This window comes from Rissa tridactyla, chromosome 4 (assembly GCF_028500815.1).
Source record: "Rissa tridactyla isolate bRisTri1 chromosome 4, bRisTri1.patW.cur.20221130, whole genome shotgun sequence".
Taxonomy (NCBI): domain Eukaryota; kingdom Metazoa; phylum Chordata; class Aves; order Charadriiformes; family Laridae; genus Rissa; species Rissa tridactyla.
The window spans coordinates 73,444,379-73,464,321 of record NC_071469.1 but is presented as its reverse complement, the minus strand read 5'-3'; the positions used below and the strand labels follow the sequence as shown (position 1 = coordinate 73,464,321).

At 45.5% G+C, this 19,943-nt stretch overlaps 2 protein-coding genes across 9 annotated transcripts in view; both read left to right on the top strand.

The window, feature by feature from the left end:
* Positions 1 to 8,189, top strand: part of GLG1 (golgi glycoprotein 1) — an 89,295-nt gene extending 81,106 nt beyond the window's left edge. For all 4 annotated transcript variants that reach the window (XM_054197692.1, XM_054197693.1, XM_054197694.1 and 1 more), the window contains 3 exons: positions 287 to 407; positions 2,306 to 2,412; positions 2,880 to 8,189. In XM_054197692.1, coding sequence (XP_054053667.1) covers positions 287 to 407; positions 2,306 to 2,412; positions 2,880 to 3,047 — 396 coding nt within the window. In that variant the 3' untranslated portion in view covers positions 3,048 to 8,189. The remainder of the gene's footprint in view (positions 1 to 286; positions 408 to 2,305; positions 2,413 to 2,879) is intronic.
* Positions 8,190 to 8,280: 91 nt separating this feature from the next.
* Positions 8,281 to 19,943, top strand: part of PDPR (pyruvate dehydrogenase phosphatase regulatory subunit) — a 28,050-nt gene continuing 16,387 nt past the window's right edge. For 2 of the 5 annotated variants that reach the window (XR_008466085.1, XM_054199447.1), the window contains exons 1-9: positions 8,307 to 8,390; positions 9,178 to 9,474; positions 11,818 to 11,951; positions 12,867 to 12,948; positions 13,040 to 13,203; positions 14,272 to 14,393; positions 15,267 to 15,384; positions 16,757 to 16,906; positions 19,685 to 19,877. Coding sequence is in view for 4 of the 5 variants with exons in the window: in XM_054199447.1 (XP_054055422.1) it covers positions 9,248 to 9,474; positions 11,818 to 11,951; positions 12,867 to 12,948; positions 13,040 to 13,203; positions 14,272 to 14,393; positions 15,267 to 15,384; positions 16,757 to 16,906; positions 19,685 to 19,877 (1,190 nt within the window). In the remaining variant the exon portion in view is untranslated. Of the gene's footprint in view, positions 8,391 to 8,603; positions 8,782 to 9,174; positions 9,475 to 11,817; positions 11,952 to 12,014; positions 12,295 to 12,866; positions 12,949 to 13,039; positions 13,204 to 14,271; positions 14,394 to 15,266; positions 15,385 to 16,756; positions 16,907 to 19,684; positions 19,878 to 19,943 lie in introns of those variants that run through there. The other 3 variants (XM_054199448.1, XM_054199449.1, XM_054199450.1) reach the window with 3 other exon arrangements.

Genomic DNA, 19,943 nt, shown 5'->3' with positions numbered 1-19,943 from the left:
ATGGCACCTTATTTCAGTTCTAACTGAAGTAGCCCTGGCATATTGACTTTATTTTAGATTAATATGAGTATTTTAATGCGCATAACTATGGTAACCTGTATAAACTGGGACATTTAATCCGGCCTACACCAGCATTCATAGCCTCACCCAGGGACAGTAGTGTTTTTTTTCTCGTGAGCCTGGATTTAAAAAGATGATGCACCTTGCAGAAACATTGAGCAGTATGAATTTTGTTCTCTGTTTTGGCTTTTTTTTTGACATGTACTTGTAATTTCCCCCTCTCCAGGAAGTGCTCAACATGCTGAAGGAAAGCAAAGCAGATATATTTGTTGACCCTGTGCTCCACACAGCCTGTGCCCTAGACATCAAGCACCACTGTGCTGCCATTCCACCAGGGAGAGGACGTCGTAAGTACTTGTGCTTTACCTATATAACCTCCCAGTCCTGAGAGCCTTAAGCTTCATTTTCTTACCAGCATTACCTGAAGTACAAGATATTTCCACCAGTCCTCTGTGGGCAATAAGGTGGAACAGCTGCAGAGGTGGTAGGTGCCACTAGAAGACATGTATCAAGAAGTCCTTCCTTGTGTCCAAGGCAGGACCTGTTCTTCACTCCTGATCCTTGCACCCCTTATCTGCAGATTTAATGAGTATATTTTATGTTCCATCATTCATGTGATTACTGGCCATGGTGTGTGATGCCAGATCTGTTAACGCTTCTGTAAAATTCCTCCTCAGTTAAATCCTGTTGAACACTATCTCTTCATACACATGGACTGAAGTACATGGACTCATTTGTCAGTGAGGTTTATCTCCTGCCCTGTATCAGCATCACCCAGGATACAGCTCCCAAGCTTACTTATGAGAGTGTTATATCAGACTGCATCAAAAGCTTCCCTGGGACTAAGCTGCTTCTCGTACAGAAGCAGGCCAGCATGGCTTCACAAGACTCATTCTTAGCTAATCCCCTTGGTCCTTCTTTATGGCAGTCTTTGACCATGGTTGGCTTCTTTGTTTCAATATTTGACAGACAAAATTAAACTGAAGTCCTTTGATTATTTTTTTCCTTCTCTAGTTAAATATACCATTTTTTTCTCATCCAGTATTACAGAGGGTAGGGAATCTTTACTGTGTTTTCTAAGTTCACATAGCAGCTGAAGGCTTTGGGAGTTCACCAGCTGTTCCAAGTCCCCTAAGACTTGGTTCATCAGGTTCAGACCGCTCGAAACATCATTTATTTAAGTATTTCCTAACACATTCTTTTCCTGTTTGAGGTCAAGCTCTTGCACTTTGTTACTGCTGTTACGTTAGCTAGCTGGATAGTATGTGTAAGGAAAGTTAGTGGGGAAAAAAGCTCTGAACTTTCCCATCTTTCTGAGTTTATCTGGCGTTAAAAATAGCAGCCGAGTGTTTTCCTGATCGTCATCTTTCATGCTGGTTACTGAATGCCTTTCTGAAATTCTGGATATCCTTTATTTATTCCTGTTTTGTCATAATTCCTTTGATGTGTGTTCTGAGGTGGTTGCACTGAAGGGATGCAGAAGTCTGGGGAGCGATCTGCCTCTGAGTGTTTGAACTGACAATTGTGTTTAAAAAGTCTGGAGTTAGTTTAAAGTTTGCGGCGTGTTTGCTGTGAACAAAACTCTTCACAGCAAAGCAGAAAGCACCCAATTAGGGATTATTCAACTAAGGCAGCGTAAATCTAAAATACAGATTTTTATGTTGGTGTCTCATATGAGAGCATATGAAAGAGTTTCAGTTTGCCACGCCGCTCCGTGGGCACCCAGAACATTGTGATCCCGTTTCCTTTTCACAGGGCTGTGTGAAAACTCAGGAAGTTAAACCTTTCCAAAACATTTTGTTCATCAAAAGAAACTCCTGACAAGCCTAAGGAGATAACACTGTGTTTTTTCCTGAGCTGAATGTGATCTTAGTTCTCTCTAAAGCCTAGTGGCACGGAATTTGGAGTACAGCTCATTGAAGGTGCAAATTTGTAAGACTTTATAAAATCTCATGTAAGTCACGTGAATTACATTTGGGATATGTACTATAATTTCTTTTTGGAAGTCAAAATTTCTTGCGCCTCAAAATGCAGTTATTAATCGTGAATCTTAGTGAGATTTCTAGCTTCACGGGTACAACGGGGCTTTATATATAGTCTATCAGGCTGGCTAGGCTGGTTAGAGAGTGATGTAACCATCAGCCTTTATGAGAATTGAAGTGTCCTGTTCCAGCAGCCTTTCTGTAGCGTGTTGTTGAAGCCACCGCTTCTAATTTTGTCTCACGCCGTTTTCTCTGCGTTACAGAAATGTCATGCTTAATGGAAGCCCTGGAAGATAAGCGTGTGAGGTTGCAGCCTGAATGCAAGAAACGCCTTAATGATCGCATTGAAATGTGGAGCTATGCTGCGAAGGTGAATATGTAAAGGATTTCCTTTTTTCTTTTTTTTTTTTGCATTGGATTTATGAAAAACTTCAACTGTAATGAAATTCTTGTCTTTGAAGCTGATGTTTTGAGTTTGGTCTGGAAAAACTGAAATCAGGTCTCCTTTTTTGAACTTGTGTATTTTACTCTCTCAGTGCCTGGGATGTGTCCTCAGTGGTGCAGATTAAACCGTCTTTTGTGCACACAGGACTCGGTCTCCTGTGGAGAAGGTCTGGGGCCATGAAATAGGGTCAGCAGAACTTCCTGTTATAAAGCCGTCTCCTGAGCAGCAGTTCCCTTGGATGAATCGTTGCAGGCTGGCTTGTTTGTGGCTCAGGCCAAGCCTGACGATGACAAGAGGCAATAGCAGTGCCAGAGACTACACCTGATAAATGCCAAGGCTGAGGGTCACATGGGAAATGCAGCTTGGCTCATTTATTCCCTTTTCCCCTCCAGGTTGCCCCAGCAGAAGGCTTTTCTGACCTTGCCATGCAAGTTATGACATCTCCGTCCAAGAATTACATACTGTCTGTGATCACGGTTGGCATCTGTGTACTCTTCCTCATCGGCCTGATGTGTGGACGCATCACCAAGCGGGTGACAAGAGAGCTCAAGGACAGGTAGAGCCTGGATTGCCTGCTGAAGAAATGCCTGCCCAGTGCCCAGTTTTGTACAGCCCTCCTCTGTATAGTCTACCCACCCCCTCTTGTGAGAGGAGAATAAAAAAAAGAAAAAAAAAAAAAAGAAAAAAAATTAGAACAGCAGCAGGTGTTGGCTCAGTTTTCCCATCCTGGATCTCATCCACAGCATCTTCATCCTATGAAAGTTTGTGTGCAACATTGGCAGCCCAGCCAGCAGCTTTCGGTACCCCTTTGTTAGCAGACTCTCGTTTTACCTGCCTGTAGACAAGTCTCTGTTGTACTGTTGGAACTGCCTTCACTCTCCAAATCAGACTGATATGACCTGCAGCTCAAGCAGTTTTTAAGTAAATTTTTAAAGAAAGACATATATCTGCGTACCGACTATATGATTTAGGTAACGGTTCGTACTGAAATCTAGTCGTCCTCTGTGGCTGGGTGAAATTGAGGCAGGAAATTAAAGGGTAAATTGCATCTTACACCACAGTTGGCCTTGTTTTGGACATCTTGCTCATCTCATGTAAAGCATCTTCAGAGCATAGTCTTGGACAACCTAAGGACACCAGTCCCTGGTGTCATCTTCTAGTGAATATCCTGCTTTTGTGACTGTGGATTTTTCTTATTTTTTTTTTTTTGGCTGAAAAGATGTCCTCCCTTTCTTCCTCTGCCACTCGCAAGATAGAATAAAATACTGACCAGGATCAAATACTCACGTGAGCTGTACAACTTGTATTTCGGTAGATTAAAGACACGGTGTAGTCGCAAGGCGTGTAGAGCCTGTCAACAGTGTACAGCACTGCTGTCAGCGGGCGTTAGCTGCCCTGATCAGTTCCTTGGTCACCTTTTTTTATTAGTGATGACGCAGTAAAATTCTAACACTCCTTTTTATTTTTACCTCTCTGCTGCTAAGGTGTGACCCTGCCGAATTAACCATCTCCAGGTAGTATTGACACGCTGGCAATAGAGCGCTCTGTCAGCGCCGCAGAAAGCGACTGAACGCTCCACGTGTTCTACCTGTAAAACGGTTACTTGTGGGCCAGTGCAGTGGTTTGTAACTGGCCTGTCTGGGTATTAATGGTTTGAATGGTAGCACTGAAGAGTGGGGGTTTTTTGTTCCCGAAACCACAATTGACAGTGTGGCATTTCCTGGGATGTGTAGGACATGGGTGCTGGTCCAGAAGGCTAAGCAGGAGTGGATGGGAGGATGGTAGTGTTGTGCGAAAGGCAGAAACATCTGGATTTATAAGGGAAGTAGCTTCCACAGTGTTACCATCAATGTGTGCGCTCACGCTATATATAGTTAAACTTCCAGAACCTGATACTCGCACCCCAGAGCCCAAAGAAGGTGTTCTAGAAAAGCTGCACCAGTAGTTGTGACCTCTTTTTACCCTCGTCTTTGTTCCTCAAGTACAAGGAGGTGTGGAGGTCGTAAGCCACATGCTTTGGCTGAAATGCTGAGTGTGGTAGTGAAACCTCAACCGCGTGGGAGTCCGTGTGTGCAGTAGGATATACTTTATTGGCCTTTTAAATGTACACACCTGTGTGTGCTGTGGTAAGAAATCATGTGCTTGAAACTGTCCAACTTAAGCTGATGCTTGAACCATAACTTTATTTTCCCACTTAGCGCACTGCTAGGTAAGACCTGACACTTCCAGTTCTCGCCCTTGTTATCTAGAAGAACAGTGGCAGTGGTTTTGAGACACTTCGGAGTGTGGACCAGCTGATTCTGATGGTGCTGCATGTACAGAACGACGTATTCACAGTACTGTGAGCTTTTGCTGCAGCTGAAGCTTTTTGCAAATGTACCTGCATCCCGCTCTGAGGATGGAGAGCAAACCATTAGTCATACAGTTTGGGACTTTCGGATGCTAGCGAGTCTTTCACAAACGCTTTGGGCGTTTATATCAAAGTATTATGAACGCAAGGCAAGCAGTAGCAAAAGTCTGAGCAATGAAGGTTCAGTGGAGAATCAGTGCATGGTAGGATTGCAATTAAGCAGTTAAGTAGACCAGAAATGAAGCCAGAATTCTTTCTCTCGCCCCTCTTCCTGGGGCTAACGGAGCTTAACTGGCCTCTGCCACTGTGAAGGGGAGCAGCAGAGGAACGGTTTATTGTGTCTCTTGAGGTAGCACGGGTGTGTAACGCCACAAATGTTAGTTTGGCAATTAGAAGTGTGTGTTGTTTCACTTGAGTGCTGAAATTGCTGCTGTAGAGATGGATGTGTTTGCAGAGCTGCTGGCAAGCGAAGTGGGGTCTCTGGGCAGCCTCGCTTGCTTCTCAAAATGTCTATCGGGCATAATTAAATTGGTATTGGAGGGCTTTTTTTTTTTTTAACTGTTGTGACTTTTTGAAAAGGCGTTTTGTAATCAGATTAGCTTGAAAAGCCTAATTAGATGGTTTATTGTCTAGAAATAGCATCTTCCACTAAATTCCAAAAGACATTGCGGTGAAAATTGTAGGTTTGTAGCCATAGTTCTGAATGTAAACCCTGTTCAGCTCTGAAGGTGACCTTCTTTGCTTTCAGGTATAAGGTTTTCTGGGGTTTGGTTGTTTGTTTTTTTTTTTTTTGCTTTTTAGTTTGGAGCAGGTTAAGGTGCGGGTGCCTGGAGCGCTGCGTTAGGAGCTGGTGGTGTTTCTGGCTGTGTCTGCAGGCTCACCTGGGATCTGGGTTTCAGTGTGAGCGCCCTAGTGGGGTGTCACAGGGGGGTGTCTGGAGCCCTCGCAAGCAAAGCCAGGATACTAAATAAATTTCTGCGTGATGCCCTTTGTCACTGTAAGGGCACAGACCCACCTTTTAAAGGTATGACACCGGCAAAGGGTCCAGGGCCGTTTTATCTTTGAGCAGCGTTATCTCTTCACGTGTTAAAATGCAGCCTCCTGCCACTGCTAATGATGAAATTTGCTTTTTTTCCCCCCATGATTAGAAATCTACCAGTCCCAGTCTTGACTGTGACTCCTCCTGCTTTTCACGCATACCTAAAAATCCAGAGGTCTCAAAAGCACAGAAACCCACACAAAGTACTCTTACAAAAATAACCTGCTTGTGCTGCTGCCAACACAACCTCTTGCCTGCAGGTAACCGTTTTCCATTGCGGGGACAGACAGAACTGGTTGTAAGAAACTCTGCCGTTGCCTTGAACCTGAGGAAGCCTTTTAAAATTCTCTGATCGAATCGAGAGCGCTGGAAATAGCTGCCGTCAGCCAAGAGAAGAGTGTTAGTGTGGCAAAAACCTGGGGTGCCCCTTCCCTTTTCGTCACCCTTGCCTCTCGGGGGAGAAGGGAGGTGCAGAATGCAATTTGGGAGGCGGTTGGTGTTTTGTTTTCTCCTTTTCGTCACATGAATCTGCTCTTGGAGAGCTTAATCTAGACCTTGGGGATGTATGGAAGGGGTTGGAGCCAGGGGATGGTGCCAGGCATACAGATCTCTTTTCCCCCCCACCACTGCTGCAAGGGTTAGCGAGCTGTTTCCTGAATGATGGCGTGTGTCTTGGTGATATGGGTAAGGAGGACTCTGCATCTCGTTACTTCCCTCCTGCTAGCCTGTTAGTGTTCATTCTTACTGACATCAATAAGCTTATTTATTGTTTACCTAGTGGGTCTAATCAAGTCTCTGCTGACTTTTTTTATTTTTTTTTTTTTTCAACTTGGGATTCTCCCCCCACCCCCCGTGTCATTCAGGCTGCTGGGTGGGAACAGAATTCCTGGCATTTCCAGTGAGCTGAGTCCCCGTACGTCTGTGTCGCTGCAGAGGGCTGGGAAGGCCCCTGAGGAAGCTCAAATAATTCTGTAACAAAATGGAAGCATTTTGCCCAGAATCTGACACGTAAAAAATCCACGCCAATAGAATCAGCCTTGCTCTGAAAATCCGCAGTAAGGAGATTGTACGAGAAGTGATGGGTTGTGCTGATAGGATCCACAGTAAGCAGGTTGGATGAGAAATAACGGAGAGGAGTGAATGTCTCTAAAACCAGGAACTGATTGGGGGGGGGGAGGTGGGTATGGAGGGAAGAAATGTGATAAGCTGGGGGGGGTCACTCAAATCCCATAATGTTGTAGAGGAATTGTGTTCGAGTTGGATGGTGATTTCTGCTAAAACACAACTTCTAGTTGAAAGAAGATTGTAGGCCTTCCCCCCTCCCCTTTTTTTTTTTTTTTTTTTACTTTATGGGTTTTGTTTAAAGAAAAAAAGGTAGTTTTGAGGTGCGTGTGAGTGCATGAGTGTGGCGTGAAACCGGAACATTTCATCTAGCACTTCTGTCCCTATTTAAAACAGAGCTCTGCGGGCTCAAACAGTCGTAGTGTCCCTTTGTATAAAAGGATGTTTTTCATTGGGGGGGGGGGGTCCAAAATCTTCCTGGCAGCTCCCAAGTACTTTGAGCAGCCCCCAGCCCCCTTGGAGCCCAAACCTGGGGCTGGAGGTGTGGTTTGAGGGGACCCAAATTACACACATAGCAGGGGGAAAAAATTTCAGCCGGTTCTGCTGTTTCTGTCCCGTGCTGGTGGGATTCTGAGCTCCCTGTATGGGTCGGGGCGGGGGGGGGGGGCAATAATGCGTGGCCGCTCGCTGGGCAGGGGCAGATCCCCCAAAATTCATTCCGTAGCTGACCCCAAAGCAAGAGATCCCTCGCTGGGTTGGTCGCTGTGCCCTGAATGCCCCCCTGTGTTCACGTACCGAGTGTGGGGACGGTGTGGGTATCACTCGGGGGGGAGAGGGGGGGCAGCGGTGACTGTGACACCAGTTCTGGGGAGTTTGGGGGTGTGGGGTGGCACCGCGGCATCACACAACAGCCCCGGCCCCTTCCTCCTCTATGCTGTTTGAACTTAGTCTCTTTTTTTTTTTGTTATTAATTATTTTTAAATGTGACAATTAACGAGACTTTTTTGTTGTTGTTGTTCTTGTAAATGCTTTTCCCTTTCTGTGTATAAATCCCGGCCGGTCCCTGTTTCGGTTTGTTTGGGGTTGTTTTGGTTTGTTTTTTTTATTATTATTTTTTTTACATGTCCATGCTGTGTAATTTTGAGATGTTACTGAGATTCTGAACATAATAATGTGCATTTTTTTGTTTTGTTTTCTTTTTCTGTACAGATGAAACGGGAGAATTTAATAAAAAGAGTCTGCAGGTTTTTACTTGTTGTACTTTATTTCTAGGGGCGGGGGCGGGGCCAGGGAGAAGAGGGGGCGGGGCATCTCTTGGTCACGCCCCCTCCGCTCGGCGCGCTGGGGATTGGCTGGCGGGCGGGTGACGCGCAGCGCAGGGGGCGTCTGTCGCGCGGCGGCTGGCCGGCCGTAAAGCGCGGAAGGTCAGTCAGGCCTCCCGCCTCCCCTCAGGTGAGCCCCCGCCGACCCGGCCCGCTCCCCCGGGGCCCGCCACCGCTCCCCGCTTCCCCTCCCAGCCACCGCTCCCGCCTCGGCCCGCCCGACCCGCTCCCCGGGGTCGGGGGTGCGGCGGAGGCGCGCAGGCCTGCGCCGCCGCTGCGGGGCCCGCCTTCCCGCCCCGTCAGGCGCCGCCGTGCTCCCTTCTCGGTAGGGCTGGTGTGGGGGGACCGCAGGGCTTGCGGCGGTAACCCGCTGAGCGCAGGCACGGTGTGAAATCCCAGCCTTGAAAATCTCCGGGCTGTCACCGCAGCCGGAGGTGCTGGGTAACGGCCTGTGGTAAAACCAACGCTGTCCGGTTCCTTGTGCCCATTACTCCCATCACAGCCGTTGTGTCCTCCCTCAGGTAAAGGCCTGACAGTGTTAATAACCAAGCTTCTTTGCACCCTGCTAACCTCAGCCTTTAGGAAAGGTTTCAGAGCCTGTTCTGTGCCGGCTGGCTTTCTCTGATCTGCCTGCTGTTGGTGTGAGAGCGGTCTCACCATTCTTTTCCAGCTTTCATGTGGTCATGGTCAACTTATGCTGCCATCAAAAACGAAGGTGTGATGCTCTGTACCCCTTATAAATTTAAATCTTAATAGCAAGACTGACTTTGGGGCAGAGTAACTGCTCTCCTGTTTGTTTCCTCATCAGCTCTCCCATGTCCACTTATACCCGATGCACCATGTGATGTTTGCCGCTGCCAACCTTGTGTATAATAAGATAAGTGGTAACGTGATTCTCATCTTTTCCTTCCTAGAAGGAGTGGTGCTGAGGTAACATCTGAACACATCTAGGTGGTGCTTTAAGAAAGCTGACAAATAGCTGTCGGGATGTTTCTCCGATTACTGTCAGATGTCCGGTGGCGGGCGGCTAACCCAAAATGGAGAAGAACAACCTGCTGCCGGCGAAGTACCTCAAGCACAGCAGAACCTCACCCGGTTTCCTTGCCAGCGCAGGCGCAGGTTGTCATCTGCGGTGGCGGAATCATGGGCACCTCCGTGGCATATCACCTCTCCAAGATGGGTTGGAAGGATATAGTCTTACTTGAGCAGGGCAGGTAAGGATTTCTGGTGAGAAAACCCAAGAAACAGGACTTCTACGTGTAGCAGCATCTGCTGTAATGTGTTATTTTTACCTCTTCGCCTGGACTTCGTCCTATGGAATGAGCTTATTCTGAACATTAGCAACGACAGTTACTGCTTCTTTCCAAGTACAGGGCAGACCTGCAAGGTGAAGGCTGTCCCTCGCCTGACTGTGGTGGGTTAGCCTTGGTTGAGCGCCAGACTCCCATACAGCCACTCACTTTCCTTCCTCAGCAAGATGGGGAGCAAGTAGGTTGAGAAAGCTCATGGACCAAGATAAAGACACAGAGATTGCTTACCAGTTACTGCTGTGAGCAAAACAGACTTGCCTTAGGGAGAATTAATTTCAAATAATTAAGTAGTTACTTTATTTCATGACGGTTAAAATAAATTCAGGTAGTAAAAAACAAAAACCAGACATTAACACACCACCTTTCCTTTCCTATACTCCACTCCTGCACTGCAGGGTCTTCTCCCCACCCTTGCTCCCCAAGAAGCACAGGGGGTGCACGGTGGGGGTTTGGTCAGTACTGGGGGCCAGTGGGGGTCCTCCATGGGCTGCAGTTCCCCTCAGCAAAACTCTGCCCTGGCCTGGGTTTTCCTCGGGCTGCAGTTCCTTTGGGAGTTATCTGCTCTGGCATAATCGCAGGTAATCATGTAAAACACAACACAGCTGGCAAAGATGGACTGTTTTAAGAGGACTAAAAATCTGTGTAAATCGTCCAGCCCCTGTTGACTGTCTCTAGAAGTAGAAGGCGAGACATATATCAAGTGTTACACCACTAACAAAGCTCAAAAGAGATTGCAGGAGGTTATTGTGGAGGTTCTAAGCAGACCGCACTAAAACATCACCCTGTAAACTGGTTAAAGGCTCAGATTATCTAGTTTGTCTGTTGCAGGATTTAGTGCCTACCTGTAAAAAGGCCAAGGCTGTTACAGTTTGGCTGAATTCAAGTCTTTGTGTGCTCCTTGGTGAGCTGGGTCTGCAGTCTGTGGTGGAGTACATAGATCCTGTTGAAAGCTGACTCTTGCGGCCCTTACCTGTTGTTCAGATTTCTGTTTCAGAGCTAGATTCGTGGTGTTTTCATTAAGCAATTTGGGGACCTTGGGCACGAGGCAGTGCTAAGACTTTGGGGGTTTGAAGAGGTGTTTATTGCAGCACCTTCTGGCACCTTAAATAGGTGCTGGACTGAGGATATTTGCTGTCCAGCTTAGAGCTTTCTGCCTGATGCTGCCTTGAAGAATAACAAGCTGTGCTTCCTTGACTTCACATGGCTGGGAAGCAGGTAGTATCAGGTTCCTTATAATCGCAAAGAGAGGAAATCGGGTAGTCTCATCTGAGACCTTGTGAGCAGTGTCCTTCTGAGTGAAATTAGCTGCCAGGCTTCATTTGTCAGGAAACATAATCGTTACTAGCCTGGAGTGGGGTACGAACCCCCCGTTACACATCTCTGTTGAGTTAGATGCTGTACAAGCTCAGTCCATGTGCATGCTCAAGGCAAAAAAACGCTATATTAGAAGAAATGTCTTAGGTGAAGCACGGTTCAGTGAGACCATGCTTCAGCTGTTTTGGTTGTGATTGTGTTGGGATGTAGCAAACAGAATGTCTGACTCAGCTGATTCTTACATTGAATTTCTGAGAGAATATGGACACGCTAAGCCAAAAGCGGGCTTGTCAAAGGCTTCCACAGGCATGTGGAAAAACGCAGGATTGCTTTAGCAGCAGGGAAGGTGGCTTGGAAATATTGTGGAAGCAGGTTGCAAGGGAGATGCTTAAGTCTAATTGTCCTCCCCTGTCTATGCTGTGGGGAGTTTTTAATAGATTTCTGTCTCTACAGCAGCCCTTCAGCAATTAGCTACATGGGCAGTGGGTTCAGGGCAGTTTAAAAAGGGACAGTTGTGTGTACCTATCTGTGGCAGTTGCTGCACAGTAAGAGGGACTTTTTCTTACTGTAAACTGCAAAGAGTAAGACTCAAATCCACATTAATTTTTATTTGATGGAAACCATGCTTTGGAGAAAGGAAGAATTGGGCAGGTTGGCTTAACCATAAGGTTGTGGGGTTTTTTAAGTGCTTTCTTCGAAAAATTTCAGCGTTTAGCACTAGTTAAAGAGAAATGGTTGCGGGATACAATGCGTTTTCCAAAGTGAGCTAAAGGAAGAGCATTCTAGAGGTTGCGTTATCACAGCTTTTGGTCTGATACGTTTGGGGGAGAGGTTGCCGTCTGGTTTGTGCTGTCGGCAGAGCTGCTGGTGCGGCCTGATGGGGGGTGCTTGCCTGTCAGCTGGATGAGGCCACCTTTGCAACTTCTCCTGCAGGTTGGCTGCTGGTACCACTCGCTTCTGTGCGGGCATCGTGAGCACAGCCAGGCACGCGTCCATAGAGCTGAAGATGGCAGACTATTCAAACAAGCTCTACCAGCAGCTGGAACAGGAGACGGGAGTAAACACAGGTACTGAAGGTGTAATCATTGAGTAATCTCTGGGAAACTGAATCAAAGTATCGACGCTGAAATACGAATGTCACTTTACAGCGTCTTAAGAGTCGGTGGTTCCCTGACTGAATCGGATGCAAAGTTACTAATGCGATCAGAAGAGTGGGAAGAAGGGTATCAGATGGGCAAGCGGAAGGCAGACTACCTGCAGAGTGTGACAATTGTTATGTTTTCTGTAACTTGGGCAAACTTAGGTGAATTTTCACAAGGAGACTAGAAAGTGTATTGCAGTGACCGAGCAAATTCACTTCCCAAAAAGAGGAGAAGGTTAACGGAAGAACTAATGAATACGCAAAGCAAGGTATTTTGCTCTAATCTCACCCTGGAAATAACGAGAAAACATGTTGAAATTCTCCCTCTCCCTCCGAAATGCTCAGGCATGTACCTGCTAGGAAGACCTTGGTCACTGTAAGTTTTCTGCTGACAAGGACTTGTCAGACTCAACAGAGGCTAATAGCCGTGCCTATAGTTAAAATTAGTATTAGTCTATTGCAGGTCACAAAACATCTGCATATAGTTGCTGAGGTTTTATTCTTCTGAGTAGTTATTAGATCACTTTTTTGCCAGTAACCTCCCTCTCTTTTAATAGGTACCATGTGTGAAGTTTCATTTTTTTTTTTTTATAAACACGAGTAAACGTAGCAGAAAGAGTTAGAACACAAGTCAAAATTAAATTGCTTTTACGAAAAGGTTTTTAATTAATTAAAAATGCAGTTTTTAATTACTAGCTTAAAGTTAGTTGGGGATCTGGGATTTCCAGGCTCCTGAGCAGTGGAAGCAACGGGTCTGCAATTATATGAAAGCAGTGGGTCTGAGATCAAAAGAAATTCAAGATCCTGTCCAAATCTGACTTGACTTTGGTCATTGTCATAGGGTACACGAAGACAGGCTCTATTTCACTGGCTCAGACTCAGGATCGACTAATCTCTCTGAAACGCATTGCTTCATCGCTGAAGTACGTATAAGCAGGAAATACAACTGATCTGAAGTTTGCACCAGCTCTCCTGCAGGACTAATGACGGCCTTTTTCTTATGTTCTGTGACAGTGTAATGGGGATACCTTGTGAAATTATCACCCCAAAGCAAGTGGCACAGCTCCACCCACTGATCAACATCCATGACCTTGTGGGGGCCATGTATGTGCCAGAAGATGCACTCGTGTCATCTGCCAATGTGAGTCTGGCTCTGGCAACCGCTGCCTCGCGGAACGGTATGAGGTTTTTTTATCTATAGAGTGCCCTCCTGCATGATACTGATCTTTCCGTAAAAGAAACTTACGTTCTCCATCTCTCTTGGTATTCTAACTGAGCACTGAAGACCAAAACTTAGTTACTTCTGTAAGGTCCAGATTCTTTAAAATCTATTTTTTCTCAAAAAACAGGCTGATTATTTTTTTTAAACATACTGAATCTTCACAGACCTGCTGTGAGGGATCAAGCACCAGTTTGTTGTGCTTAGTGGTTATATATTTCTCTGACTAAGCACACACTCTTTTATCATAAAAACAATCCTTCATAGGACCTGACTCAAAATTACACATCAAAAGAGTTTTAATTACCTACAAAGGTAAAGGTATTTTAATAAAGACATTTTAATTACCTACAAAGGTGTGACTGAGTCCTTGGGGGATATTTCATTGGGCATATAGGCTTTGGAAATGGGTTTGGAAGTGTAGTAATAAATGCTGTTTTCCCAGCACTTTGACAAATTTGGAGCAGTCTAGAAGTGCAAGAAAGATTAGATGTGGTAACAGAGATGAAGCTCATTAAGGATGAAAGTCCATCAGATGGGAGGACACTCCTTAGGAAGATTACCTTTCAGTTTCTTTTAGTCCAGCTTTTTTGTGTACTGTTAATTGATTTTTTTTTTATTTTTTTTTTTTTCTTCACGAAATGACTGATGTCCCATCAAAGAACCAGTCTGGCCATCTTGAAACTACAGACTTGGTTGCATAAAGGAATTGTAATGGAAAGAATTCCATAGTTGAGTTGTTTTTTTTTTCGTGTTGTTGGTACTGGCATCTGTTAATCACCCAGATTGTCACATGGGAAAAAGTACTGTAATTCTTCACCATCTCAGCCTTTAAACGGTGTAGAAATTGTATACATGCTGTTTTACAAGTAACAGGGTTTCACATAAGACTTACTGGGTCAAGAATAGAAATTTTGTCTTAAAGAGAAAATAAGCATTTAGGTTGAGTTTGAGGGTTTAATGTTAGCAGCCTGACAGATAAGGAAGAAGGCTTGTGGTAATACTGACTTTCTTCTGTCCTCTTCAGGTGTCCAGATTCATGAACGGACGAGTGTCAGTCATGTCTCGATCCAGAAGGGTCGTGTGACTGGAGTTGAGACCGACAGAGGACAGATTCAGTGCCAATACTTCGTCAACTGTGCTGGCCAGGTTGAATTATTAAAATTTTTCTTTCTTTTTTTCCTTTGGTTAAGAACACGTGCGCTTTCCTCAGGGTTTTTTTTTTTTTGCTTGTTTTCCCTTTTTATTGTTTTACGTTTGTGCTCTTGCTTGGCTTACTGGAGTAGATCAAAGTCATGTTATTCAGCTGCTTAGACCAGCAGGGATGTGAAGGAGGAAAGCGGTGCTTGCTGTTTGCTTGGCACCGAAGACTGGACGTCACCCTGCTGAGGAGCACCCTGCAGCTCGTTGGTGCAGCTCTGCCCGTGGTCTCTGTCCTGGGGGTGCGCCCTTCTGACAGGATGAATTTGGCTTTGGCTCTTAGTGAGACAGTTAAGCCTTTCTTTATCCTTTCCCTCTCTCTCACGCACGCTGAAAGTTCCTTTTTTTTTTTTGGTTATTTTTCTTAGTGTCATGTCTTCTCTGGCCTGAAAATACATCTGCCAATTGCTGTTTCTCAGCTTGTGCTGGCTGTCTTGTTAGTGTGGAGTCAGCAATACGGGCACCTAAATCCTGACTATTCTGCATCTAGAGGCTAGTGTTGACTTTGGTGTACAGATCTTAATTTGCTTTTGTATTTTGAGTTGATACTTCTTAGTCTTGAGTCAGGGCCCCCCTTTTCTATATCTTATGTGAGGAACACAAAAACAATTTTTGTCCTGAACAGCTCAACTTCTATGAAAAGATTGAAAAAAAAAAGAAGTGTATGTTTAAGGTCTCGGGGGACTGAACCAAATCTTACTTGGTCTTTGATGAAAGCAAACCCACAGAGAGGACCTGTGCTTTTGTCCTGACTATTTTTATTGGAGATAGATAGGGGGTTTTTATTTATTTTGCATTCTGACATGCCCTTTTTTATTTCAGTGGGCCTATGAGCTGGGCCACTCTGGGGAGGAACCAGTCAATATCCCACTCCATGCCTGTGAACACTTCTACCTCCTGACACATCCTTTGAAGGAACCTCTGGCAAGCAACTTACCAAGTAAGGATTCTTCAGCTCTACCTCGCTTTTCCTGGTAAATTATATCAGCCTTTCCAAGGCGACGTGTAGTTTATGACAAAGGCCAACTACGGGCTGTCAGTTCTCAGCTCATTTGGGATTGGGAAGTTCATTCTAGCTGAGTTGCTCTGAATATCCTCTTTCAGGGGTAGAATCTCTTTGCTTTCGCTGCAGAAATTGATTTTCAGAGTTGTTTATCTTAGCAGGAGAATGACCTTGACTAGTAGGTGTGTCTGAGACTTGGATTGTTGCATTTGTGAGCTGGAGAGGGTGCTAGCCTTGGCACTATGTTTTCCTTGCAGGCTGCTGTCCCCAAATGGCCCATCTATTCCTTTCCTCCAACTGAAGCTAAGGCTTAACAATGGCATTTACATGTCTATGAGCTGTAGGGGCAACCAAACACTTGAGGTAATTGCTCCTCCCCCGTGTTCTGGCTTCTGGATCTCTTAAAAAAAAAAAAAAAAAAAAAAAAAAAAAAAAGTCCTTGCGTTTGAAAACTGTGGTTGGGAAGTAGAAAGTTTTGCTTATTTACTCTAAGTCTTTAGCAACAGTTTTTGCTTCTAGAGAGTAATGTATAGAGTCTCCAGGGAATTTGGCTCTGATCAGAGTCCCCAAGTGCTTCACTTTTACTTGACTGAGTAATTAAAAAAAAATGTGTGTGGGGTGTGTGTGTGTATATATATATATTCACACACACGTGTGTGTATATATATATATTCACAGCTTTTCTGTACGTGGAAAAAAGTGCTATGGAACGTGTGAGGTGGAGTATCATAAATGCTTCAAGCTGACTCTACCACTGGAAGACGCAATCCAGACCTGGCTGCTTGTCCTCACCCCAGTGCTGCCCACCTTCTTTGTGCTGGTGGCCTGGAGCTAACTGGATCAGTGCCGCATCCCCATTAAAATCAACTGTTCTTGATATAGGAAGAGAAAGAGGGGGAAGGGCAGGAGATCTCATGGTGGAAGGTCTGATCTCGGGTACAGTTCCAGTGGAACTAAGTGCCGAAAGGGATCTGACTCCCTCATGTGTCCTCCAACTCCTGGTAACACTCTCCTGCTGGCTTGGGTGCTCTGCAGTTCGGTTTACTGCACTGCCCAAAAGTTAACGTGTGTGGTTGTGGTGGGAGTTAATGCTGGTTTAGTAACCTAAACTGGCTCACCAAGGCGTCACGTGAGAACCACGTGTGAAAGTGTGGGGCTGGGGGACCGAGACTGTCCCTTCTCATGTCAGGGGGCCGCTAGCTTGGCCCAGCCCGTCACCAGACCCTGTCGTTGGTGTTTGTGGAACGACAGCCTGAGACAGCCACCCTTTCTCTCAATTCCCTTCCCACCTCTTTTCTTTCCTTTGCAGCTATTGTAGACCCAGATGGCAGGATCTACATACGCAACTGGCAAGGTGGCATCCTCTCAGGAGGCTTTGAGAAAAACCCCAAACCTCTCTTCACGGAGGGACGGAACCAGCTGGAGATTCAGAACCTTCAAGAAGACTGGGATCATTTTGGTATGTTGAGGAGGAGGAAAGATTCCCACAGCAATGAACTGCACGGCTTCAGCAGAAGCCCGAGTTAGCAGCAATGCAGGCTGTTGTTGACTGTCTAGCTTTTACCTGAAAGGCGTGGGAAAGATGAACGTTCTCTCAAATTAATTCAAAAATTCATTTGTCAGTAATTTGTGTAAAAACCCCTTTACCAAGGACTACATTGATACCTGTGTAGCGTTTAAGAACACCCGCTATCCCTCAGCATATATTAATTTCCTCTGCAGGGAGATACTACATAAACTTTCTAAGCCTGTTCTTCCATTTCATTTGGGATTTGAATGTCAGTGCCACATGCTGCTCCTCCTGTGACGCTGTGGATGGGCACTGTTGACCTGCCACGTAGCCGTGGTATTTTGTTTCTGCGGCTCTCTTCAGCAATGACTGCCAAGTGCGTTTCCATCGGGGGCGGTTGCTGTGCGGACAGAACTTAGTATTGTTGCTTCCCAGACTTCATCCCATCATTGACAGTATTCCAAACATTCTGTCTTTCTCTTCCTGTTTTATTTGATTCTGTTTTTATATTCCGTATACAGGTTTACATAGAGGGCTCTTTCTGTAGGAAAGAACATGGCATAGTCTATGAGTTCCTTCCTTTTTTTTTTTTTCTTCCCTCTTTTGTGCCTAGTGAGTTTGTGTGTGGTGCCCTCGCATCTTCAAATTTGCCTTTTTTTCAGGGATTCAGCTTTCCCTTGTGACAGAGGTCTTTGCGCCCCTCGTGAATGCGCATGCCTCTGCGTGTGACTGTAGGCACGGATGGGCTTTCACTGATTTCTTTCTGCAGTGGTAGTATGTTCTTCCAGTTACTCCCCGGGTTAAATTGATTAATTCTGCTTTCATTTCTGTGAGATACCGTATTGATACCATAAAAGTTGAAACTCCAGGGGGTGGAGCCGGGATGGGGTGCAGTTTTGTGCTGGCATATGCTAAAGGCTTTTAGATCTGTAGATGCCTACAGACTTGCTCGGAGATATTAGCCTCACTAATGAGTTGCTCAGGCTCTGCACCCGCTTCCTTTTTTGTGTTCAAGGTACTGCTGCTATGAAAAAGCACTGCTTGCTGGCACCCACGAATTGCCCAAGTTTCGGAAGCAACTGCATGCACTGTCTCAGCATTACCCTTTTATCAGTTCAAATGTACCGAACAGTTGGGCAGAGTCAGAGCTTACTCAGCCAATATTTGATCCTTTTCTAGGGCTGCAGTTCCTCTGGTTTGAGCTCTTCCATTACGGCTTTGATCTCTTTGGTTGGAACGCCTTTTGATTTTAAAATAGCCTGTACAGTTGCTTAAATGTTGGGCTGGATACGAGAACAAATCTAACACTGATCCCTCTTTTTATCAATAAGAAAAAAAAGTCTGTAACTACAGGCTGTCACTCTGGAATTCAAATGCATGAGAGGGGGAAGGAAAAGAGCAGGTCAGAAAGACTGTTTCTGTTGGTAACTTCTCAGGTAATGTGAAATCTGATTATTTCACTGCTTGCATGTAAAGCTGAGGAGTGTTATTAGTGCTGAATCTTGAGGGTTTTTATCTGGAGTGCAATGCAGAGGTAACTTCTGGACAAGGAAAACAAAATAGATAGCTTATCCCTTTATAACGCTCTCAAATGTTGGACTGTGAAGAATTGCCGAAGGACCTTTCCAGCGTGACTGGGCAATGAAGTAGCAAGGAAATTCAATGAGGATAAATGTGAAGTGACGCAAGTGCAGGGGGGTGTGGGGGGATGATCTTATTTTCACCATACAAAATGGTGGGCTTTGACCTGACCTTGGGGTTGTATTAGTTCTGTGAAGACATCAGCTCAGTAGCAGTCAAAGCAAAAGACAAGTTAGGAATTATTAGGAAAGGAGCAGAAAATACAATTATTACGCGACACTAAATCCTCGGTTTGCCAGATAGTAGGTGTTGTTCTGGGCTGCCGGGCTCCAGAGGGTATCGTGTGACTGGAGAAGGCCTGGTAAAGGAGCAGCAAGAGGCTGATCAAAGCTTGGAACAGTTTCCAAGCGAGGAATGTCTGAGTGGGCTGGGAAAAAGAGGTGACCGAAGGGAAATAAACAGAGGTCTATGAAATCTTGAATGAGATGGACAAGGATAGGTGGGGATCTCCTGTTCACTGCCTCTTCTATTATGCCAACTGGGAGGCATCAAAAAAAGTTAATTGAGGGTGAATTTCAAAATGAAAGGAGCTGATTCCTCATGCAACAAATACTAAGTATGTGGAATTCTTTGTCAGAGTCTGTAGGATGTTTTCATGAGTTTCGGGAAGACTGGTCAAGTACTTAGAAGAGAGATTGATTTAGGGGTTACTAAATCAGGAAAACATATCAGATTTTTTTAGGAAATCTGCTAAGTGGAGGCTGGCAGATTGCATGGGACAAGCATCATGTAGATTTGCCTGTTCTTATTCCTCACCAAGTATCTGATGTCTGTTCCTGTTGTTTTCCCTAACAAAACTGAACACGCTCTTGCACTGTTGAAAACACAGCACTGGGCTCTCGGTCTGGATCAGTATGGCTGCTTTTATGGTATGCTGTGTGATCCATTTCGAGTAGTTTGATTCCAGCAGGTAAACCGGTTTATCCTGCGACTGTATCGAAACGTGGAAACAGCTTGCATCTTTTCAGATAACAGCATGCTTCTGTCGTGCTGTCCAGGTTGAAGGCAAAGTAGCTGAAACCCGTCGAGACTGAAGGCTGTGACTTTTTGTCTTTCTTTTTTTGTTCCCTTTGTCTTGGGTCCTAGAGCCGCTTCTCAGTGCCCTTCTGCGCAGGATGCCGGATTTGGAGGCTCTGCAGATCATGCAGTTGGTGAATTGCCCGGAGTCCTTCACGCCAGATATGCGGTGCATCATGGGAGAGTCACCCACCGTGCGGGGCTACTTTGTTCTGGCTGGCATGAACTCAGCTGGTATCTCATATGGTGGGGGAGCAGGCAAGTAAGTGGTTTATCAGTGTTACGTGTGTAAGTAGGGTTTTCACCAAGGAAAGAGACAGTGCTCAGG